Source organism: Stigmatopora argus, chromosome 14, assembly GCF_051989625.1.
Source record: "Stigmatopora argus isolate UIUO_Sarg chromosome 14, RoL_Sarg_1.0, whole genome shotgun sequence".
NCBI classification, from domain to species: Eukaryota; Metazoa; Chordata; class Actinopteri; order Syngnathiformes; family Syngnathidae; genus Stigmatopora; species Stigmatopora argus.
In genome coordinates this window covers 9,399,729-9,420,744 of record NC_135400.1, presented here as the reverse complement: position 1 = coordinate 9,420,744, position 21,016 = coordinate 9,399,729, and the positions used below count along the sequence as shown (strand labels likewise).

General features: G+C 42.9%; 3 protein-coding genes across 4 annotated transcripts; 2 read left to right on the top strand and 1 right to left on the bottom strand.

Moving 5' to 3' along the window:
• The first annotated feature begins 279 nt into the window (after positions 1-279).
• Positions 280-6,602, top strand: nlk1 (nemo-like kinase, type 1). The gene is made up of 11 exons (XM_077619824.1): positions 280-1,993; positions 2,098-2,227; positions 2,291-2,346; positions 2,951-3,057; positions 3,128-3,213; positions 3,721-3,930; positions 3,999-4,100; positions 4,269-4,355; positions 4,417-4,615; positions 4,761-4,854; positions 4,934-6,602. The coding sequence occupies exons 1-11, from the start codon at positions 1,695-1,697 to the stop codon at positions 4,980-4,982; spliced, it is 1,419 nt and encodes a 472-aa protein (XP_077475950.1). The 5' UTR covers positions 280-1,694; the 3' UTR covers positions 4,983-6,602.
• A 153-nt stretch (positions 6,603-6,755) lies between these two features.
• LOC144089025 (ceramide synthase-like) lies at positions 6,756-10,071 on the top strand. Its single transcript, XM_077619829.1, has 7 exons — positions 6,756-6,915; positions 7,526-7,612; positions 7,950-8,157; positions 8,226-8,321; positions 8,816-8,925; positions 9,221-9,403; positions 9,493-10,071. The coding sequence occupies exons 1-6, from the start codon at positions 6,797-6,799 to the stop codon at positions 9,375-9,377; spliced, it is 777 nt and encodes a 258-aa protein (XP_077475955.1). The 5' UTR covers positions 6,756-6,796; the 3' UTR covers positions 9,378-9,403; positions 9,493-10,071.
• amdhd2 (amidohydrolase domain containing 2) lies at positions 9,052-13,760 on the bottom strand. Of its 2 annotated transcripts, XM_077619828.1 has the most exons (11): positions 13,608-13,760; positions 13,196-13,287; positions 12,736-12,872; positions 12,539-12,678; positions 11,850-11,904; positions 11,466-11,770; positions 11,262-11,406; positions 10,534-10,641; positions 10,385-10,453; positions 10,220-10,321; positions 9,052-9,553 (listed from the first exon to the last, which is right to left on the bottom strand). In XM_077619828.1, exons 2-11 carry the CDS (start codon positions 13,276-13,278, stop codon positions 9,459-9,461), a joined length of 1,239 nt encoding a protein of 412 aa, XP_077475954.1. In that variant the 5' UTR covers positions 13,279-13,287; positions 13,608-13,760; the 3' UTR covers positions 9,052-9,458. The 2 variants fall into 2 exon arrangements, with proteins under 2 accessions (XP_077475954.1, XP_077475953.1); XM_077619827.1 differs by having other exon boundaries at positions 12,539-12,872.
• Positions 13,761-21,016: the final 7,256 nt, after the last annotated feature.

The window sequence follows — 21,016 nt, the reverse complement described above, 5'->3', positions numbered from 1 at the left end:
TCCTTAGCTAATGGACAGACGTCCAATCCATTTTGCCAGCCCCGACCACTCAAAATAAATTTAATGTAGATTGCAGTGAAACATGATGATTCAATGCTAGTCTCAGTCGAAATGGTCTTGACGTCTAACCCTGTCAATGACGGTGGATGAGTTCGAACGGTCTAAAAGTGGTAGGAGCTTACGACATGCAACGACCATTAGACACAACATGGCGTCTATAAAGCACGTGACTTGGGGTCAGCCAATGGGGAGCAAGTGCGCTGTGCCGCTAGCGTGTTGCCACTCTGCTTTGCTACCTGGAAGTGCAGTGGGATTGGTGACAAGGCCTATCCTCTCCTCGCTCCCCACTCACGCTTCACCATCCCCGGCTCCTCCTCCTCCTCCTGCCCTGGTTGCGAGCCAGCTAGCAACGGAGTGGAGCGACGTCTTCGTCGGGCACCGGGCTACCGGGGGCTAGCGCAGCCGCTTCGACTTGGGTTTTCAATCGCCTCCGCGGAGCTTTACTGGTATTTTGTCCCGCAAATTGAAGGCGCAACCTCGCGGAGGCTTCTTCCGTACCGATAGGGGAGTCGCGGCTAGCTGTTCGCTCGGTTATCATCGTCAGGAAACTCTTATTTTTTTCTATCTGTCCCCATATTTTTTTTTTGACGTCTACAGTGGCGTTTGTGCTGAGCGGCCTGTCGTGTTCGCGTTTTGTTTACAGCAACTTATGCGGAATTGTGTTGTTTTGTGTTTTTTAACGAGAATGTAGGTCAGTGTCGCGTAGCAACACGACGTAGTTGAATTTGTATGGTCAAGGTTTTTGTCAGCTCGGAGTCACTCTTTGGCTTCTTAGCAACACAGCTCAATATTAGCTTTTTTGCTTTCTAATAAGTATTGTTTTGATTATTTTTTTTAGCTCTTTAGCACAACAGCTAATTGCAACTAACACTGCAAACTTAAATTTTATGTCATTGTTTTTTAACCTCGCAGTAACCAACATAACTGTTGGTTTATTAGCAACACAACTCAGCGTTAGCTCAGTTTTCTTCCAATTATTTTTTCTGTCTGTTTTAATCCTTACCCAGCTAAGTGTTAGCTTCTTGACAACCGGGCAAACTGTTAGCTCCTTACTTACAAATCTAACTACTTATTAGCAAAACAACTCAATGTTAGCTCATACTTTTCCTAAGGAAATGTTTTCTTAACTATCTTAAATGATTTTTTTAGCTAAACCTGAAACTGCTGTGTGTTAGCTTCTCAATAACAGGACTAACTGTTAGCGCTTTACCTAAACAGCTAGCTGCTACCTCATAGTTACATTTGTAATTGTTAGCCCAACGTATTTTTATAATATTTGATAATAATAGATTTTAGTTTTGTGTTTGCTTATAATGACCAAGGAAAGTTTTAGCTCCACTGCAATTATACCGTTAGCTGCTCGCAGTTTATTTAACTCTTAGTTAAGTGGAAGGTCCTAGCATAACATCATATTTATTTTAATTTCATTTCCAATTTAAAAAAAAAATCATTCATAAATATTTCCCTGTCCAAATTGTGAAATTTTGTTTAAACGGAGTGTTGATTCTAATTGTCGTTAAATGCCCTTGACACTTTTTGGGTGGGTTTAAATGCACACTATTTCCCCGACGGCGCCTGGGCGGAGGTCGCGGGTCACGTGCAGCTCGCGCCCGCAACCTCTCCCCATCTAGACGATGGCCTTCCACGGTGCGGGCCGACAAACGCTCTGTGGCGACTTGTTCTCCGGTTCCGACTTGGCCCGCAAGTACTTTTACGTCAACTCGTCGTGCGGGGCCCCGTCGAGCGCCCTCGGCGCCACCCCGTGCGTTGGCGGGCCCCCCGCCACCCAAGCCGGGACCCCCAGACACCCGGGTGGCGGTGGAGGCGGGGCCGCCGTGCCGCAGCCATACGGCGACCCGGCTGGTGAAGTGCCAGGTCCGGCCGAGATGGAGCCCGACCGGCCCATCGGATACGGCGCGTTTGGCGTTGTCTGGTAAGAAGTTTCAATTTTTTTTCGGCTAATGTAACCCGTTTGGGCCGATGGACGTACAATCCCTTTGTTGTCAATGGCACTGGAACGCGATTTGCGTGCGGCAGGTCTGTGACAGACCCCCGAGACGGCCGAAAGGTGGCGCTGAAGAAGATGCCTAACGTCTTCCAGAACCTGGTTTCGTGCAAGCGCGTCTTCAGGGAGCTGCGCATGCTGTGCTTCTTCAAACACGACAACGTAAGGCCCCGTCGTGACCTTTGCCGTCGCCAACGACCTCATGTGGTTGGCTTTACCTTTCAGGTGTTGTCAGCATTGGACATCTTGCAGCCGCCACAAATCGACTGTTTCGAGGAGATGTATCCTTCCAGGAAAACAGTACTTCAAATAGTTTGTCATTCCATAATTCTGTGACAAACTATTTCTAGGGAGGACACCGAATGTAAAAAATAATTGTGGCATGATTAAATATGTTAATTTTTCTGTATTTATTTCAACATTTATTCGATTAATATGAACAAATACCAGTTCCATGTAAAATTTAATACATGGCAATTATAAATCGAAAATGATAGTAAATATTGAAAAATTATGGCATAACATTGGATGACACATGAATATTTATTGCCTTCTGGGCCTTCATAAATTTCAAGGTACTTTAAAATAATAAATGTTTATTTTGTATATCTTGTACTTCAAAATGACCTGGGTCATGTTTAGTGATCCAATTAGTTCAAAAAAGAAAAAACAATGAACAATGATAGTTGTCCCATCAAGAGCCTCTAAGCTGCGGCTCCAGAGCCGAAGGTGGCTCTTGTAATCCTTTTGTGAATTGAAATTACTTCGACACCAGCCCATCACTGTCATTCGTTGCGAATGAGTTGAAATGTGGCTTTTACCTCATTGGCAAATTATGTGTATTGAATTGCAAAGGGGTTGAAATTGCCTTGACAGCAAGTGTAGCTACGTCATTACAGAGTTGATGCAGAGCGACCTTCACAAGGTCATCGTGTCTCCTCAGCCGCTCACCACTGACCACATCAAGGTCTTTCTCTACCAGATCCTGCGAGGTGAGCCCCCCAGACGGCACCCCTTGTTGTCTTCTTGACGCTAAATTGCTTGTGTTTGCGCTACGCACAGGCCTCAAGTATCTTCACTCTGCTGGGATTCTGCACCGTGACATCAAACCTGGCAACCTTCTGGTCAACAGCAACTGTCTGCTAAAGGTTTGCTAATAAATTGTTTGTATATTTGTGTTCATGAAAACTCACTATATTTGATTTGTGATTAAATTTGGGCGCATTGATGTCATAGCGAGGTCAGAAAGAATTTTGAGATAACCCAAGAATGAACAGAATGATTGTTATCAAGCTGGCAGGACATTTTCATAATATAAGACCGAAAAGGTGATTACTTTTTGGTGGAATAAGTGCAAAGGTCAGAAAATAATTTAATATTGGCTGCCATTGACAGCCATAAGCGTCCCATCCATTTGAAGTAATATGTACAAATTCTGTTCACGGAGTAGTTATACTGATAATTTGTCAAATTGTATTAATCCTAACAAACCGGACGTCTATCTCCGTCAATGGGTGGTGTTAACCTAAATTTTATTTTGACAGTTTCTACATACCGCATGACTAGTATATTTTAAATATATTGGATGGTGACAGGTGAACACAAAATGTAACAAAGACCAAACATATTCTGTCTTTGTTGTTTTCTTCCGTCAGATTTGCGACTTCGGGCTGGCACGCGTGGAGGAGCCGGACCCGTCGCGTCACATGACGCAGGAAGTGGTGACGCAGTACTACCGAGCGCCCGAGGTACTGATGGGTTGCCGCCATTATGGCTCGGCCATCGACGTATGGTCTGTGGGCTGCATCTTCGCCGAGCTGCTGGGGCGACGCATTCTCTTCCAGGCGCAAAGCCCCATTCAGCAGGTGACGGATCGCTCGCAAATCGCCGTCGCGCAAGTTAGCGTGCCTAATGAGCGGCGGTCTCTTTCCAGCTGGACTTGATCACGGATCTACTGGGAACGCCGCCGCTGTCCGCCCTGGCGTCGGCATGCGAGGGAGCTCGGGCTCACATCCTGCGCGGGCCACAAAAACCAGTACGTCATGCTGTGCCCCGTCCCGTTAGGCGATGATCACATTAAAGTATTGTAAAATAATGCATGATTACTAAACCATGACAATGTTGGTTTGTGGCAGCCCTTCTTCCAAAGCAATCTCTACTCGGCGCTCTTTTCAACTCGTCATGATGTACATTTTTTTTTCAGCCATCGTTGTCGGTGTTGTACATGTTATCGGACGGCGCCACCCACGAAGCGGTGCACCTGCTGTGCCGCATGCTGGTTTTCGATCCGGTGAGTGGAGAGGCGCTCCGCAGGGGCTCGCGGCCCCACGCTGACCACCTTCTCCCAACAGGCCAAGCGCATCTCGGGCAGTGACGCGTTGTCGCACCCGTACTTGGACGAGGGCCGCCTGCGCTACCACACCTGCATGTGCCAGTGCTGCTACTCGGTGCCCAGCGGGCGCGTGTATACGCGAGACTTTGAGCCCGCAGCCGAGCGCCCCTTCAGCCACAGCTACGAGAATAGCCTCCTGTCAGTGTGGCAGGGCAAAGGTATAGACTGCCGTCTTTTGTTGTTCTACTTAATGCGTCTCAGATATTCCTTTGACACTCATTTCAATTCTGAGGAGAAGGATGACAGGACGCCATGGCCGTAGCAGTGAAAAAGTTCAATGTAAATCCCTGTGGTTCTCCTCAGAGCTAATCCATCGCTTCATCACGGAGCACCAGCAAGGCAAGCGAGTCCCGCTGTGCATCAACCCGCAGAGCGCTGCCTTCAAGACCTTCATCAGGTGGGCGCCACGCGGCCCGACAAAACGTGCCACCCCACCCCTACCGCTCCCGTGTTTGACGCACAAACTTGCTCCTCAGGTCTACGGCGTGGCACTCTTCCAAGGTTTCCCGCAAGGAGGAGAGATGAGTGCCCCTTCCTTCCCGGCCGGCCCTCTTCCGCCTTCGACCGACCTCGATGTCCACTTCTCCCGCACGTCAACCGAAGCGAGTGGCGGCAACAAGACTCCGCCCGCCAGCGGCGCCTATGACAGAAAGGAAACAAAACTGCTGCTGCTGAAAAGGCAAAAAAAAGAGTGTAGTGAGTAGAAATGTTGATTTTCGTTTGCTTTAGCATTCCACACGCACCATGTAGCAGGGTGTTGTGTAGCCCCTCCCCCTGACCCCACCCACACACTCCTCACACTCCTCCGCAGCAGAGCATGCTGGGAAATCCTTTATTCCTCTCTGGTCTTTTAGTTTTAGGACGTGTGAAGTTGTCGTGTTCCGCACCTCTCTTGTCAGAAATGGTTTTTAACGGCAAACCCGCGTGTCACCTGCCAATCAATCCTCACTTCCTGTTTTCTCGAGTCTTAACCGCCCCACCCGTCGTAACGAAAACAAAGCACGTTATTATTCTGACAACCGTTGGATTCACCCCCAGGCAAAATGTCGATTTATTAGAAAGCGTGTGTATAAAAGGATGTGACAAAATGGCTGCCGTTCCAAATACAGTGTCAGGTTGTGTTTAAAAAAAAGAATAAAAAAGACATTATGGTGGACAGTAGCGCTTCTAGTCGCGACACAAGCGGGGAAAATATCCAAATGTGGCCAATATTAATGTACCGTGTGCATGAAATGCCAAATTGTGGCCGCAAAATAGTCAACAGTAATAATAGTGGTAATAGTCGTAGTACGTTTATTGAACATTTGGATCGAAGACGAAATCTCGCGCAAAGGAATGTTGTCGTCAACAAAACAAAGGAAAAAAATCATGTTAACTCAGTGGCTGAAGCGAATGATCGTATTTATGTGTCAATGACGGCGACAGATGTCTTCTCAAAATGGATGTCTATTGCCATCAATGATCCAAAAGACATATTCTTGTCTATCTGTTTAACATGCACAAAATACTCAATTTCGGCACCTGAAAAAGTGATTTTTACGGCGATGTACTCATTTATTTTGCCTCAAACGGCCCATAAATTCTCATTTTTGGCAGTAAAACTCCATTTACGGGACATATAGTCGCTCATTGGCTGCCATTGACAGCGATAAACGTCCAATTCATTTTCGCAGGGAGGGTTGATTATTCATTAGTTCGTCACTATCCTCCCGCTTCAAATGGATTGGGCGTCTACTAGTGATAAACTCATTTAAAGTTTTTTAATTCAGTTCTGAAGAGCCACACATTTGGACATTTATCATCGTGATTGGCACTAAAAATGTGAATATTGCGTGGCCACAAAAAATACAATTTTCCTGAAACAAATAAATCAGGTTCCGTCTATTTTTCAAGCCCCAAACGAGCATTTTCGTGCATTTTTAGCAGGCAGAGTTGAATGACCTTCCCCCAATCATGACCTCATTATTTTTGAAGTGTATTTTTTAGCTGGTTAGCGTTAGCTCGTTGACGGACGCGTTGAAGCCGGCTTTGCTGGTATTGATTCATGTTTGAAAAAGTGTTTTGGCCCACTTGTTTTCTCGTTTTGACAAATACTTGAAGTTGACTTAGAGAGTGATGATCAATAAAAATGACACTGGAATACAATATTGGGATTTTTTTGGGGGGAACGTTTTTGGCATTTTCCTCACTAGTTTGTCCAGGAAAAGCAATGGGATCAGCTGTCTTGAGCCGCGTCATGCAAATGTACGCAAAGGAGCGGGACCCGTGTCCCCTCCCCCAGGAGGTGGTGACAGGTGGCCGCGCTAAGCCGGCCGGGCTCACCTGATGCACGCGCCGACATGTTGGCCTCCATGCTGGCCGGTGCGCTTTTCTTCCCGGGAATTTTCCTGCTGTCCACTCGCCTTCTGAAGAACAAGATGGGATGGAGCCGGGCCGACGCCGACGTCGTTTCAGCACGGTCAGAATGTTTGTCTGCAAGTATACCATAAATAATGTCATTTGTCATTACCATTGGTACTCTACTATTTATTCCCATTCTCCTTTTTGTTCCTCTTAGTTTGTGCTTATTTATGTGAGCATTCAGTCCAATTTTTCATTTCATTTGTATTTAGTTGAACTCTTTCAGCTGTTAATTATTATTGTTTGTTATTGAAACAAACATTAGATTTTTATTTCCTTTGGTGTTTTAGTTATTTCCACATTTTCTTGATTTATTTCAATTTTTACTTAGTTGACCATTGATTTAATTCATTTTAATTTAGTTTCTATGTGTACTTATTTCAAGTTATTGCATTTTTTTTATTGAGGTCAACATTAAATTATTTAAATTTTATTGTTTTATTTTTATTTTGTTGACTTATTTCCACATTTCTTATTTCAGGTAACTTTTTATGTTCAATAATGATTTACTTAAATTATTTTTTTTTTTCAGCATTTATCACTTTGATTTCATTTTGACATGAATTTTACCCCGCCAATACTATACATATTTCAAATGGAATGGGCATTTATTGCCACCAATGAATGGGGTACAACTTTCTAACTCGCCACCTACCTTTCATCCTCAGTGCCGTGTCGTCTCTCCAAGCGGTGATGGCGTCGGCGGCGGGATGCTACATCGCCGCTGCCTGCTGTGGGGACGTCGTGCACGACAGGTGAGCGTGTATAGCGACGTCTGTTCGCGTCAGGTGTGAATTTAGTTGTCATCTGAACAGGACGCTCCTTCACACTCATTCATATTTGGTTAGCTTTTTCCTGCTTTTCGTGTTTGATGACAGAATAAGGGACTGTCAACCAATGTAATATGATATACATATGGACTCAAGTTTTCTGTCATGATAATGTACTATATTTGCTGGAAACCCGTTGGTCACCGTTCCTTTCCCTCCAGTGTATTTTTTGTTAGTGATAAGGAATTGGACGTCCACTGCTGTCAATGGCACATCATTAGCCTAGTCTTTGTGATTAATTCAATGTTTGTGTGTTGCTCAGGCACTGGCTGACTGATGCGTACGTGGCGTTTGGCGCGCCGTACTTTGTGTACGATGTGTACGCCATGTTCCTGTGCGACCGGCACAAGCGTCAGGTCAAAGGTCACCAGGAGGGCCCCCGTGTGGCCGCCGCGGGCTTCGCACGGCGAGAGACTCTCATGGTTCTCCATCACGTCTTCGTCGTGGCATTCTGCCTCCCGGCGTCGCTGGTAACCGTGGTCGTGCTCGGGACACGCCCCTTCGCCTGATGTCATCAGGTGTGCGTGCTTGTCGTCAGGTGTGGAGGCGGGGCAAAGGCGACTTTTTCCAGGGCCTTTTATTTCTTCCTGAGCTCAGCACGCCATTTGTGTGTCTCGCTAAAATCCTCGTGCAGGTAAGGATGTGTTCTTCTTATTATTATTAACAAGATATTGGGAAATTGAAGAAATTAACAATTTTGATAATTGATTTTTTATTTTGGGGGGAAACCTGACCTAAAAGTGGTCCAAATCATGTTTTTGGGGGCTTCTTCTGGTACATATTGGCCCCCCCCTCCAAAAATCATTTAAGATACTACTTGTAAACTATGAAAAGAATGCAGTTTGTTTTAAGTTTTTTTAAATTAAACAATGATGTAATACAGTATTTGCCAACACAAAGGAGAAAGTAAATAATATTCGACATCCAACCATCTTGAGCACAGTCTTTGGTGTCAATCCACATTTCCAGTTAACGTGTAAATTCCAGAGTCACAAAACAGAATATCAAGTTATTTTTATGCAAATTAATGAATCAATTCTGCAAAAATAAGTTGACTGTCAAAATGACCATTTGGGATGTAAAGATGTCCCTTTTTGTTACACTAAAAAGGACTTTTTGTGTTTTCAGTTGAAACGCACAGACACGCTGGCATTCAAAGTCAACGGCGTGGCGGCGCTACTGGTCTTCTTCGGCTGTCGTGTGGCGCTCTTCCCATCCATGTACTTTATCTACAGCAGGTGATGTCATCAAAACGTGCCTGCCAATAGGCCAGATCCCCACTTCCAATTTTGGGGGGTTCAATTCACTTGTTGACGACTGAATTGACTAAAACCAGCTCACATTTTAGCAGGAAAAAACAAATCTGGTAAAAACAGCTGTTTATTTCAGTACAAAATGATTTCGTCCATCAAAAATCTTTTTGGAGGAGCTGACTAGTAAAAGAGTCGAACTGCGTCAATGGCTGTTTTTAATCAAAATTTCAATTGGACTACCTAACATAATACATTGTGAATACTCTCCGTATTCCGGCAGGTACGCGCAGGTTCCCCTTCAACAGGCGGTCCTGGGGGCCCCGTGGCTGTGCAACGTGGGGGCCTGCGTGCTGTGGCCCCTCCAAATCTATTGGTTCTCGCTCATGTGCGGCCACGCCCGCCGTGCTTTCACAGGAAGTCGAGCGCTGCCATCCTGATAAACCTCTGTCCGACTTTTTACAAGGTATGAAGAACATCCATTTAAAAAAAAACAAGATTAAAAAAATAAATCAAATGGCTCATTTTTGTTGTTCTTTGGGGCTTTTCTTCCAGACTTCCTGACCGGAGATGAACGTGGCCTTCACGTTCAAATCGTCATCCAGCAATACAAAGTCTGCAAAAAAGAACAATAGGAGAAAAGCTAAGTGTGATCCAGATTTAGATGGAGCTGTCCATCCATCGCCCTATTATTTAATGTTATATTACAATATCTGTAGACGTGTGTGTATTCTAACCAAAAATGATGCACTTAAAAATAGGTCATTTTTAGAATATTGGAATTGGGTGGAAAAAGATCAAGTTTTAAGTATTTTTTTAAAATTTGAGAAGTAAAAAGTATTACAAAGGTATCACAAAAGAAACAAAAATAATTGGAATTGGTTAGAAAAATCCTTTTTTGGGAGATTTCTTTTTAATAGCTCAACTTTAGAAAATGTATCACAATATCGCGTTTTTCTTAATTACCACAACAGACAATAGCTTTCATTATTATCAATATTTACTTTTTGCCATTTAATTAAAAAAATAAAGTGAAAAAATGTATACTTTTTAAAATTAAAGAATGTATAAATAATGTAAAAAATATATATTTACAAGTAAAGAGGGACTTAAGTTTTTAAAATATTGGTCACTGTTTTATGCATAGGTGCTCAGTTGAAGTTGCGTTATTGATGTATTTTTATTTGACTTATAAAAGCGAAAAAAAAAAGTGCGAGCTGGTTTCCACTTGGACACTTTGTTTCTTTTTGCCTACTGGCAAAGCAAAATCATCCAAACGAACCTGCGTCCGCTCCAAAGTCCAACGTTCCTTTACGCTGGCTGATTCCCAAAAGTTGCGCAGGGTGCAGCGATGCCGCTTCCAGCGCCGCTTCTACGCTGCAGCCTGCGCAAAAAAAGAAAGCTCGCCCGTCACCTATCCGTCCTCGGCGGGCGCACGCTCGCTCACCTGTGGCCTGTCGGAAGTGGCGGACGCACATGTCCATGCTGGCCACGCTGCCACTTAACGTCCGTGTGCCTTCCATGGGGCGCAAAAATAGTCAAAAAGGCGAAATGCGTCGGTCCTAGACGGTAAAAGGCGAGCAAGCGAGCGCTCACCCGCCACAAAGACTTGCAGCCCGCAGATCTCCACTTCCTGTTGGCCCAGTGTGTGTCGCCCCGGCGGGAGACCCATGGCCGCGATGGCGTCCGTCACCAATACCAAACCTAAAGCGCAAGGGCCACATCCCTCAATCCCAATTCAAATGAATTGGACGTCTATCGGCGTCAATAGCAGCCCATGAGTTAATAGTGCTAGCAATGGTTTTGGTCGTTTAACAAATTTAAGTTTAGTAATATTATTAACTCTTTTCTATTTATTTATTTTTAAGTATTTTATATACTGAGTATTTTAGTCATTTTTAACCTTTTCATGCTCATGATTTAAAAAATGTTTTTATTATATCCATATAAGAAGGAAGTTTCATACTTTTTCTTTATGTTTTTCAGGCCACATTTGACATTAATTTGTAGTACTAATGTTACCGGCTAGTACTAAAACCTAATTTTGGATTAACTGGTTGAATTAACTGTGGGATAAATAAAAAAAAGTAAGAATAAAAAAAATGTAGCCATGAGTAATAAACAATGTAAATAATGAAACTATAATAAATTAGAAAACGTTCAATTAAGTGTGTCCAGTGCGTATTTTGCACTGGAAATGTTATCAATTTCTTTTATAAACCTTCAATAGTTTAAGTCTGGCTGCCATTGACGGCAATAGACGTCCAATCAATGGAATGGGCGTTAAAAAAACATTTTCCATCTTTTCTTAACGACGGGCTGACCTGCCGGGTGCGCGCGGTGGGCGATTCGCAGGGCGGCCGGGTTGGTGTGGATGCCGTCAGCGATCATCCCGTAGTAAACGGTCCTCCCCGGCGGGATGCGCTCGCTCGTCAGCAGCCCCACGATTCCCGGGTCCCGGTGGTGGAACTGCCGCGACGACGAGTTAATAACGGCCGCCGGGACTGCGGAACGGGATGCTAACGTACCGGAAGCATGGCGTTGAAGAGATGGGTGATGAAGGAAGCGCCACAGCAGACGGCGTCCTCGGCTTGCGACAGGTTGGCCACCGAATGCCCCAGCGAGACGGTGACTCCCCTGCGGCACAGTTCACCCACGGCCGCCGTGCCGCCCTCCAGCTCGGGCGCCAGCGTCACCAGGGCCACGTTGTCCAGGGCGCCGTAGACCTCGCCCAGGTCCGCCGCCGCGCCCCGCTCCGAGAAGCCGCGCAGGAAGCGCTCGGGGTGGGCGCCCTTCTTCTCGGCGCTGATGAAGGGCCCTTCCAGGTGGACGCCTACCGGGCGGATGAGTCGCAGTGGGTGGAAGACCCCCCGTTTGCCCTTTGACCCCACCGCAAAAAAATGGAAGCTCACCGAGGACGCCGGCGCTGTGGGGACCGCCGTCCTGGATTTTTATCTGAGGAAGAATCTGTCAGACAACACAAAATCAGATAAGTATTCCGGAATATCAATAGAACAGAAATATAACTTTTTGTTTAAAAAAAAAAGAGCAAAAAGCATAAGCAGACGCTTGTGATATATTATTTGGATTCAATGGAAAGATAATCTACCTGTTTTTAATCAAATATTTACAGTTTATTCTTTTTGATCAACTATAAATAGAGTAAATATTCTTTTTTACATATTTATGTTTTTTTTTTCTTTTTCGATCAAAATAGACACTGTTTGTAATTAGCAACTATAAAAAGGGTAATTATTCTGTTTCACATTTATGTTGTAGTTTTTTTCAGTTTTTGATCAAAACAGACACTTGTAGTTGTTTGTTTACAATTTGATTCCTTTTATTTTAAAATTAAAATGTAAATAAACAATATTGACAGTTTCCCCTTCGTTTGTAACTAAAACAACTTGTTAAATAAAGAATAGAACATTTTTGAAATTTAATTTAAAAAATTGAAAACGTTTTTTCCTTTATTTAAAATATTCTAAAATGAACAATTTAAGCATTTCCTCTTTTGTATTGAATTGAAAAATGTAAATTTAAAAAAGGATTTCTAAAAATTAATGACATACTATATATGTATATCGTGTTCAAACCTGACCTCATGATAGACGTGCGGCGGTGACGTGACCAGCGTGGGACAGAATGACGTGACGCCGTGCTCCAGGAGCTTCCGCGCCACCAAAGAGACACCGGCGCCGACGTCGTCGGACGGCCGAGAGAAGTCCACGCCGAAACCTCCTGCGGGAAACGCATCAGTACGGCGCCGGCGGACAGAAAGATGCCAACGATCCTCACCGTTGATCTGCACATCGATGAAGCCCGGCGCCAAAATGGCGCCACCGCAGTCCACCCGCTCGTCGGCGTACGCCCGCTCGTCAAAGAAGAGCTTTTCGGGGTCCAGGATTTTCCCTTCGCGGACCCACAGGTCCTCCCTGTGCACACGTAAGTATTGACGGCGATAGACGTCCAATTTAAAATGTAATATTCCAATGTAAACAGTATATACTAGACTAAATAATGAAAATATTGTTTTCCCTTTTTCAAAATTTAAAATAATTCAAATTCAGTAAATACATAAATCTATCAATGAAAAGGGAAATTTACAGTTTTATAAAATATGACAACATTTTTATAATTAAAAAACATTGTGAGTAAGGGAATCTTTACTTTTTTGGACCTGTTTCTATTTCAACAATGTCTCTAAACTATGAAAATAGTTATTGATTATTACGTATTGATTGTTAGAAATCGTAACCTCTGGATTTGGTGTTCCCTGAGGATTCTGCAGTTGATCAACTGAGTAATCGGCGCCTCGGACACAGATTTGTTGGACGGCATCTCGGTAGCCTGAAGAGGACAGAGATTAACTCTGACTGCCATTGACGGCAATGGACGTCCAGTCCATTTTGACTGGGGATGGCTAACAGCGACTGAAACAATGATCATTATTTTCCTTTCTTATTTAGTATTCATTTTATTTATTTGGCGATGAAAGTGAATGTTGGCGAGAGGACAAAATGATGACACCTTAAAAAAAATAAGAAAAAAAAAGACTATGCTCTTATCTGTCAGTTCGTTTAGGTAATTCAAAGTTAACTCAACTCGTCTAAAGTTATGTGACAGAATGCAGAAAGGCTGGATTTTGTTTCTTAAATTGTACGCCTTACCCGAATGAGCTCCGCACTTCTTCGTCTTTCGCGTCTCCAAAACAACAAAAACGGGCAAAACACGCCAAATTTCAAAGAACTACGGTAAATTCATTCGGATTGTTACTTCCGTCATGCTTCGGAAAGTCACGTGAAACGGAAACACGTAATCACGTGACCGATACACCGGCTGAAATGATTAGAATGACCTCATTTTTATTTTACAGTTATGGACATGGATATGGACAGGGAATTAATTATATGTTAAAGGAGTGAATTGAAGTCGAAAAGGAGAAATATTTTGTTTTGGTTTTTGGCGTCAAACTGCATTATGAAACTTGACCAGCAGATGACAGCGGAACGCAACAGAACTTTGAACGCGTCGCGGGGACGAGAAAGTTCGACGAGCTTTGGTAAATTTCCACTTTTTTTCCCCCTTACATTTGATCGATGATTTTTTCCTCTTTGACACAAAGTCAACATTTTTTTATTCAACTTCTTCCTCTTGCATTCATTTAACTTGCTAGTACTTAAAGTCATGACTGTTGTTGAGTTGATTGTTAGGAATACAAAATTCAAGATGGCGTAAAGTTTGCCGGGATTCGAACCCGCATCCCGTGCGCCAAATGTGCAACCAGTTCAATGCATATTTTGTTGGATGACTGTACTCTCGCTCCAAGAGTATCTTATTACTTGGAGATTCATCTATCACCTGCCATTGACAGCGATAGATGTCCAATCCATTTGGACTGGTGGATTGGATGTTTATCTCCGTCAATGGTAGCCAATGAGTTCAATTGAATATCAAGAATACGACTGCCAGGTTTAAACACCTCTTTGATTGCATTTTGTGTTGACCTAAAAATGGTTTAAATAACAGGTGTCAAAGTGGCGGCCCGGGGGCCAAATCTGGCCCGCCGCATCATTTTGTGTGGCCCGGGAAAGTAAATCATGAGTGCCAACTTTCTGTTTTAGGATCAAATTAAAATGAGTATAGATGTATATTAAATTTCCTGATTTTCCCCCTTTTAAATCAACAATTGTAATTTTTTAATCAATTTTTTCTGTGTTTTAGTTAAAAAATCATTTTGTAAAATCTAAAAATATATTTTAAAAAAAGCTAAAATAAACATTGTTTTAGATCTATAAAAAAACTGAATATTCAGGGATTTTAATCCAGTTCTTTTAATCCATTTATATAAAAAAAAATCTAAATATTATATCTAAAATGGTCCGGCCCACGTGAAATCAAGTTGACGTTAAAGCGACCCGCGAACCAACCCAAGTTTGAAACCCTTAGTTTAAATCAACTTTTAGCCTGTCCGCCGTTAACATTCCCTCTAACTATGTGTCCTTTATTTATACTTAGTTTGTTTTTATATGATGTTTTAAATATAAAAAGGGGAAAACAAGTAAATATTCTATTTTAATTCATGATTATCTAAAATCGTATTTTGATTTCAAAATATATAGGTTGTTTTGTATTAGTGTCATGTGTAAAGAAAATTTCTAAAAATCTTTTAATTTAAAAAAAAATGCCTTTATATTTAAAATAAAAAAAGAGCAGAAAAAACATTCTGATTTGTGTAGTCCACCATGAAAAGAGAGATGAGGAGGTATTTACAATTTTACCGCTAAAAGTACTTTGATCATAAGCAAGGTGTTTTATAAGTGGGACAGTTATGTCATTTTGGACTGAATGAGTCGCTATGTTTTTCCCATATTTTGAATCGTGTTAATTATGGATTTGTACAGAATACCATCTTTTGTTTTAAACATCCCATAGTACAATATGAACACCTGCAGTTTATAGTCCATTGCGGACTAAGTGTGAACAAATACAGTTTTCGTGTCAATTTTGACGGGTGCGTCTGACAATTGACTCCTTGCAATAATAATCCGCGATTAATCTCCTATACGAACGCATAAAAATGCTTCGATTCCTACACGTATATCTTTCCAAATGGCTTTGTTAAAACTCATCTAACATTGACATTTTAACCAATGAGCTTTCAACTGAAACAATAACACCAAACTACAATCAAGTGATGATGCTTGTAAAACAGCAAAATGGTGAAAAGATGTCCTCCCGATCAGTTGGAATGAAAACCTTCACCCACAGTGACCCTTTGTGGAACAATTTGCCCACCCTTCTTCTAGTATCTTCTCTCCTTTTGTGAGCTTTAGCACTGGTAGCGTGGATGTAGCAGGACAGTTGAGGATGTCCCCCCCCCCTGCCCCCTTTAACCACATCCCACCACCACCTCAGCCCCCAAAAGACACACAGACACCCCCCGTCAGGCGTTCCTGAAAGTCAACAATAAAGTTGGTTTCCAGTAAGACGGATACCTCGGTCGGTGCTGCTCATCGCCGTGGAGACCGGGAGAAGCCGCGGGCCTCTGGCGGCCACCCATGCGGGGGTAGCCGGTGGGCTTCGGGGGGGTCGCCGCGAGTGTAAATGCGAGACCAGCGCGGCAATATTTTAGCTCTTTTCATTGAGTCTTTTGTGGGCGCCGATGTCAGACGCGTCTTCTTTTGTGCGGGACGTTGACCAGCGCCTCCGCCGGGCCGGGCCCTCCGCAGGCCCCTCGGGGTCTCGATCCCTTAATCTCGGGCTTTTTCATTGGCCTCGTTGACTTGCAAAACGCACGGCGAGGTCGTCAGACGGCGCTCGCGCGACACGTCAGTCTCGCGCGTGACAACGCGGATTTGCCGTTGTTTAGAACTTGTCCGACGACAACGTACGTGACACGTACGATACGTACGATATACCGTGTGCTGCGGAATGTACAAGTCATCATCATTTTGATCGTCGATTCATCCCCGAATATTCGCGATCAGTCAACTAATGCCACTTTTTTTTATTCTAATATATATAATAAAGTCATATAAGAATATTAAAAATGACAATTGCAGGAAAACCTAAACATTCAGAGATAAATATGGCAAATCAGAGAACATAAAATGACATTAATTAGTTAAAAAAAAAACTTTAAAAAACTCATGCAACAGATAATAAAAAAAATTGTAATGGACAACCGAAATTAGAGAAGAATTTAGATTTTTTTCTTTTCTTTTTTTAAACAAAAAAAACACTTAATACATTGTTATAATGGAGCAAGACTATTCTCATTATTATTTGATATATATTTTTCCCTGTAATGCAAAATATATCATTTCAAAACAGAGAAGAAAAGAATAAGTTAGGAAGTTTAAACAAGGATTTAGAGCATTTTTTTAGGTCAACAATGTCTCCTAAGAATTTATCTCGCTAGCGGCCCGGTGGGGCGAGTGGCTAGCGCGTCGGCCTCACAGCTCTGGGGTCATGGGTTCAAGTCCAGTTTGGTCCAGGGGCAATTTAGAGTGCCCAATCAGCCTACCGTGCGTGTCTTTGGAATGTGGGAGGAAACCGGAGTACCTGGAGAAAACCCATGCAGGCCTGGGTAGTACATGCAAACGCCACATAGGTGGACCAACCTGGATTTTAACCCAGGACTCCCACTGTGAGGCTGACACGCTAACCACTCATCCACCGGGCTGCCTCTAAGAATTTATCGACTGTCAAAAAATGTGTCAATTCATTTGACAACCTATCGTCCTCAAACATTTGTAGCAGCCCCATTTTATTAAATTTGGGTCATGTCAAGCATTTTGCGCATACTGTATTATGTATTTTTAATGTCCCGCTATTTCTGCAAGGGCAAAGGTCACAGGTCAAAGGTTGTGGTTGTCCAAACATAGAGGACACAAAGTTGCATGCACCCAAAAAGCACACACACACACATACACACACAAATACGCACGCACACACACACATACACACACATACGCACACACACATACGCACACACACAATCGCAAATGCATTCAAACACACCCACAAATTCACCTAGCGACACTAAACCACTCGATTTGGACTCGAGTTTCAACTAGGTTGAAACTTCCAAACTATTCGGTCCTTGTAGAATTCTTTCTGGAAAATTCTGGGGGTTTCCGAGTTTTCTACCCCTAGGCGGTGGTGGGGGCGGGGCCTGGGGCGCTACTTTTTCAGCTCATATCCTGCTTCTCACATTTTTGAATTGAGTGCGTGCCTATGTGTATTTATACTAACTGCCTTTATACTTTTGTGTGTGTGGACTGCTAACTTACCATATTTTCTCACATATTAGCCGCCTCCGCGTATAAGCCGTCCCCTTAAAATTGCCCTAAATTTACAATTTCTCTCGTACAAGACGCCCCAATTCACAATTTTCACCTCCATATTCATGTTTTTAACAGGGAGTACAAATGTGTTACTTTGAAAGAAAAATCTTTAAAAAAAAAGTTTTTTTCACGCTTTATGGAAAGTACAATTATTTTTTTTCTTTTGTTTAGCGCTTTATCTGTTTATCTTTTCTCTATTTTGAAATAAATGACCCTATTCGTGCATAGTCTAAAGTCTAATTTGTGCGCATATAAGCCGTACCCGCGATTCAGTCATCATTTTTTGAGTGACAAATACGGCGTATATGCGAGAAAACACATTACCCTAGTGAAAGTGAATGGGATGCCAGTAACTAGCTAAAATGCTAATAAGAGCGGATCGACAGGTCAATAATTATTAGCGTCGCACTCAGGTTTTTCATCACATCTTAAAACGTCGCAAACACCCTCGAGGGCTTCCCGGCCATTTCGGCGATTAAAAAAAAACGGCCTTCGCGCCACATCACAAATCAGTCGGCTGCCAGGCAAGGTGCCCTGACGCTGCCTGATAACAACACACGCGCTCAATTTGGTGTAATGTGTGTGTGTTTGGCTGGCGACCAGCGACGGAAGCGTACAAAGCGCCACAAGATGGCCGCAAGCACGCGGCCCTCACACAAGACGGCAGGAAACAATAGCAGCGTTTGTAAACAATGCTCACTGCAGAACCCTCGCGGAACCTTAAATCATTGGATATTTTCGCTCACTTCCTATTCACTTTGGGGTATTTTCGGGTCCCGTCCTTATTAAAATAGATTGGACGCCAATGGGTGCCAATTTTCCTGGCAACCTCAACAGCATGTGACCTCAAATGCAACCCCAAATCTATAGGAAGTGAACCTTAAAATTAACAGAGTGATAGAAGCATGCCTTAAAATGTCAGGAAGTAAACACCTAAATTACAAAATTACTAAAATAATTCATTTAACCTGTAAGTTTATATTTATGTGCCATTGACAGAACTAGACGCCCAATGCATTTGGACTGGGATTCATTCAATCGGCCCTCCCAGTCAAAACGGGTTGGACGTTTACACCAATGGTGGCAGTCAATAGTACCCAATGATTTCCTTTATAAAGACTAATAGTTTATCAGATTTTTTGATTATTTTCTTATTTTTTGCAGGCTCTTCTATGATTTTTTTATTGGACATTTTTTCAAAGATATTTAATGGATTTTGCATTTCTTTTTATATTAAAATACCACAGAATAAGACGCCTATCGCCGTAAATGACACTGAAACTGGATCATTCAATGCCAGCCAGTAATTCACTGTTTGCGGTCACCTCGACACCCGTCACATTGTGCGAGACAACAAATGACATCATCGCCACAACAAACTGTGCGCCGGCCGACTTTACGAACTTTCACAGTTGAGGCTCCGCCCCCCCCCACAACCTCTCGCCAACCGTCCGTCGCCATAGCAGCGGGCCTTCCCGACAAGCGCTCGGTCTTCTGGTTCCGCTTGCCGTCGACTCACGGCGTTACTCATCTAATCTGAGGGCCCCCGATTGGTCACCCGCGAGGTCACGTGCCCGGCGGCCATGTTGCAGCAGAGGGTTAGCATTTCAGCACCAGGCTCGTCTTACGCGCTTCAAGTTACCGGCAGGCAGACGCCGCTTCGGAAAGGCCAATTGACAGATTTCAACATATTAACAAGACATGTCACATATTTCCAATTTTTTTTATGCAAAATTGATCATTTTTGACCCAAAATGTCCCAGTAAATTTCTTTGACTCATTCAACATTACACTTTCACGGCATTTCTTTTAATGTTACATTTCATTCACAAGCTAGCGTTTGAGGATAGTCACAAAAATGTGATATCACTTTACATTTAGGCCCAAAAATGGACAATTTTGACCACTACAAAATTCCATAAAATCCTGCTGACACATCAGACATTCGTATATTTTTACACATTTGATTATATTGACAAAATATTTCACTTATCGCCACTTTTTGACATTTTTGACCCCATTTTTTTGCCCCAAACTGCCCATTCAGTCCAATTGACACATTCAAATACCACATTAATGCTTTTGCTTAATCACGTCATATTTTAAAACAATTAATTGCCACGTCCCAATTTTTTTTCACCAAAAAGTCCACTTTATCGCATTAGCATTTTGATGCATTTTACCCCCAAAATTCCACTTTCTCTACTTTTATTTTGTTTTTATTTTTTTTAAATTCACTTCCTTTTGACTTAAAGTAGATTTCTTTTTTCTTAAAGTATTTCAGTATTTAAAAAAATGAACTCTATTTTAGGATTAGTTTTTATAATATAGGGTTACGTCCAGATGGATTGGACGTTTTTTTTTGCAATCAATGGCATTTAAACACAACCATTGGATGCCAACCCTCCCTGTTCAAATGGATGGATGGAAGACTTAAGTATAAGCATGTCCCCAAAAATACCGCGCCAGCCACGATGGCGTGAGGAAGCGGCGAGTAATTCCCAACGACTGGCGGCACGGCGTGTCAGGTGTCCGTCAGGTGTCACGCGACACCAGGGCCTCCGCGGAGAGCGGCGACCGGGCGGGGGGTCCAATCCAGGGGGGTCTGGGCTGCTGATATATGGACGCCTTAGAACACACAAAGACGTACAAGACAAAGACCCCCCATGGTCCGCCGTTACGACCGTAAACAGTAGTATATGCTTTGACACCAGTTCGCATATCTAATGCAGAGGTCGGCAACCCACGGCTCTGGAGCCACATGCGGCTCTTTCATTCTTATACTGCGGCTCTGAGTGGCTTGGGAAAAGAATTTACTAAATAGTATTTAATTGAAGTGTATTTTATATGTTAGTTTTTTTCATTGTTACGTCTTTTGTGACGTCGTTGGACCCAATTGCAGGGAAATAAATTCATTTTAGATTTCAAAAAGTATTTGCGGCTCCCAGTGTTTTCTTTTCCATGGAGACCCAATCAAATGGCTCTTTCGGTGTTAAAGGTTGCCGACCCCTGATCTAATCCGAAAATAGAATACATCGTTTAAGCGCTAGTAATTAAAAGAAATAGCATTCATCTGCCTCATGTAATTTAACACAATTCTCAGGTCTTGACATAGACAAGAAATATAATAGAACAGGAATACTGTAATCCCTCGGATATCACGGGTTCAATTTTTGCGGCCTCACGTCATCGCAGATTATTTTTCAGGATTTTTTTTTTTTTAAGTT

What these genes read in the sequence shown, in the direction of transcription:
- amdhd2 (XM_077619827.1), bottom strand. Translation starts at nt 13,278, where the DNA reads ATGCCGTCCAACAAATCTGTGTCCGAGGCGCCGATTACTCAGTTGATC. An exon ending in CCACAGCGCCGGCGTCCTCG is followed by an intron (nt 11,771 to 11,849) that starts GTGAGCTTCCAT and finishes TCCGCCCGGTAG; the next exon opens with GCGTCCACCTGGAAGGGCCC. An exon ending in GCTGCAAGTCTTTGTGGCGG is followed by an intron (nt 10,454 to 10,533) that starts GTGAGCGCTCGC and finishes GCCCCATGGAAG; the next exon opens with GCACACGGACGTTAAGTGGC.
- nlk1 (XM_077619824.1), top strand. Translation starts at nt 1,695, where the DNA reads ATGGCCTTCCACGGTGCGGGCCGACAAACGCTCTGTGGCGACTTGTTC. An exon ending in GCTTCTTCAAACACGACAAC is followed by an intron (nt 2,228 to 2,290) that starts GTAAGGCCCCGT and finishes TTTACCTTTCAG; the next exon opens with GTGTTGTCAGCATTGGACAT. An exon ending in ACAGCAACTGTCTGCTAAAG is followed by an intron (nt 3,214 to 3,720) that starts GTTTGCTAATAA and finishes TTCTTCCGTCAG; the next exon opens with ATTTGCGACTTCGGGCTGGC.
- LOC144089025 (XM_077619829.1), top strand. Translation starts at nt 6,797, where the DNA reads ATGTTGGCCTCCATGCTGGCCGGTGCGCTTTTCTTCCCGGGAATTTTC. An exon ending in GCCGACGTCGTTTCAGCACG is followed by an intron (nt 6,916 to 7,525) that starts GTCAGAATGTTT and finishes TTTCATCCTCAG; the next exon opens with TGCCGTGTCGTCTCTCCAAG. An exon ending in ATGTACTTTATCTACAGCAG is followed by an intron (nt 8,926 to 9,220) that starts GTGATGTCATCA and finishes GTATTCCGGCAG; the next exon opens with GTACGCGCAGGTTCCCCTTC.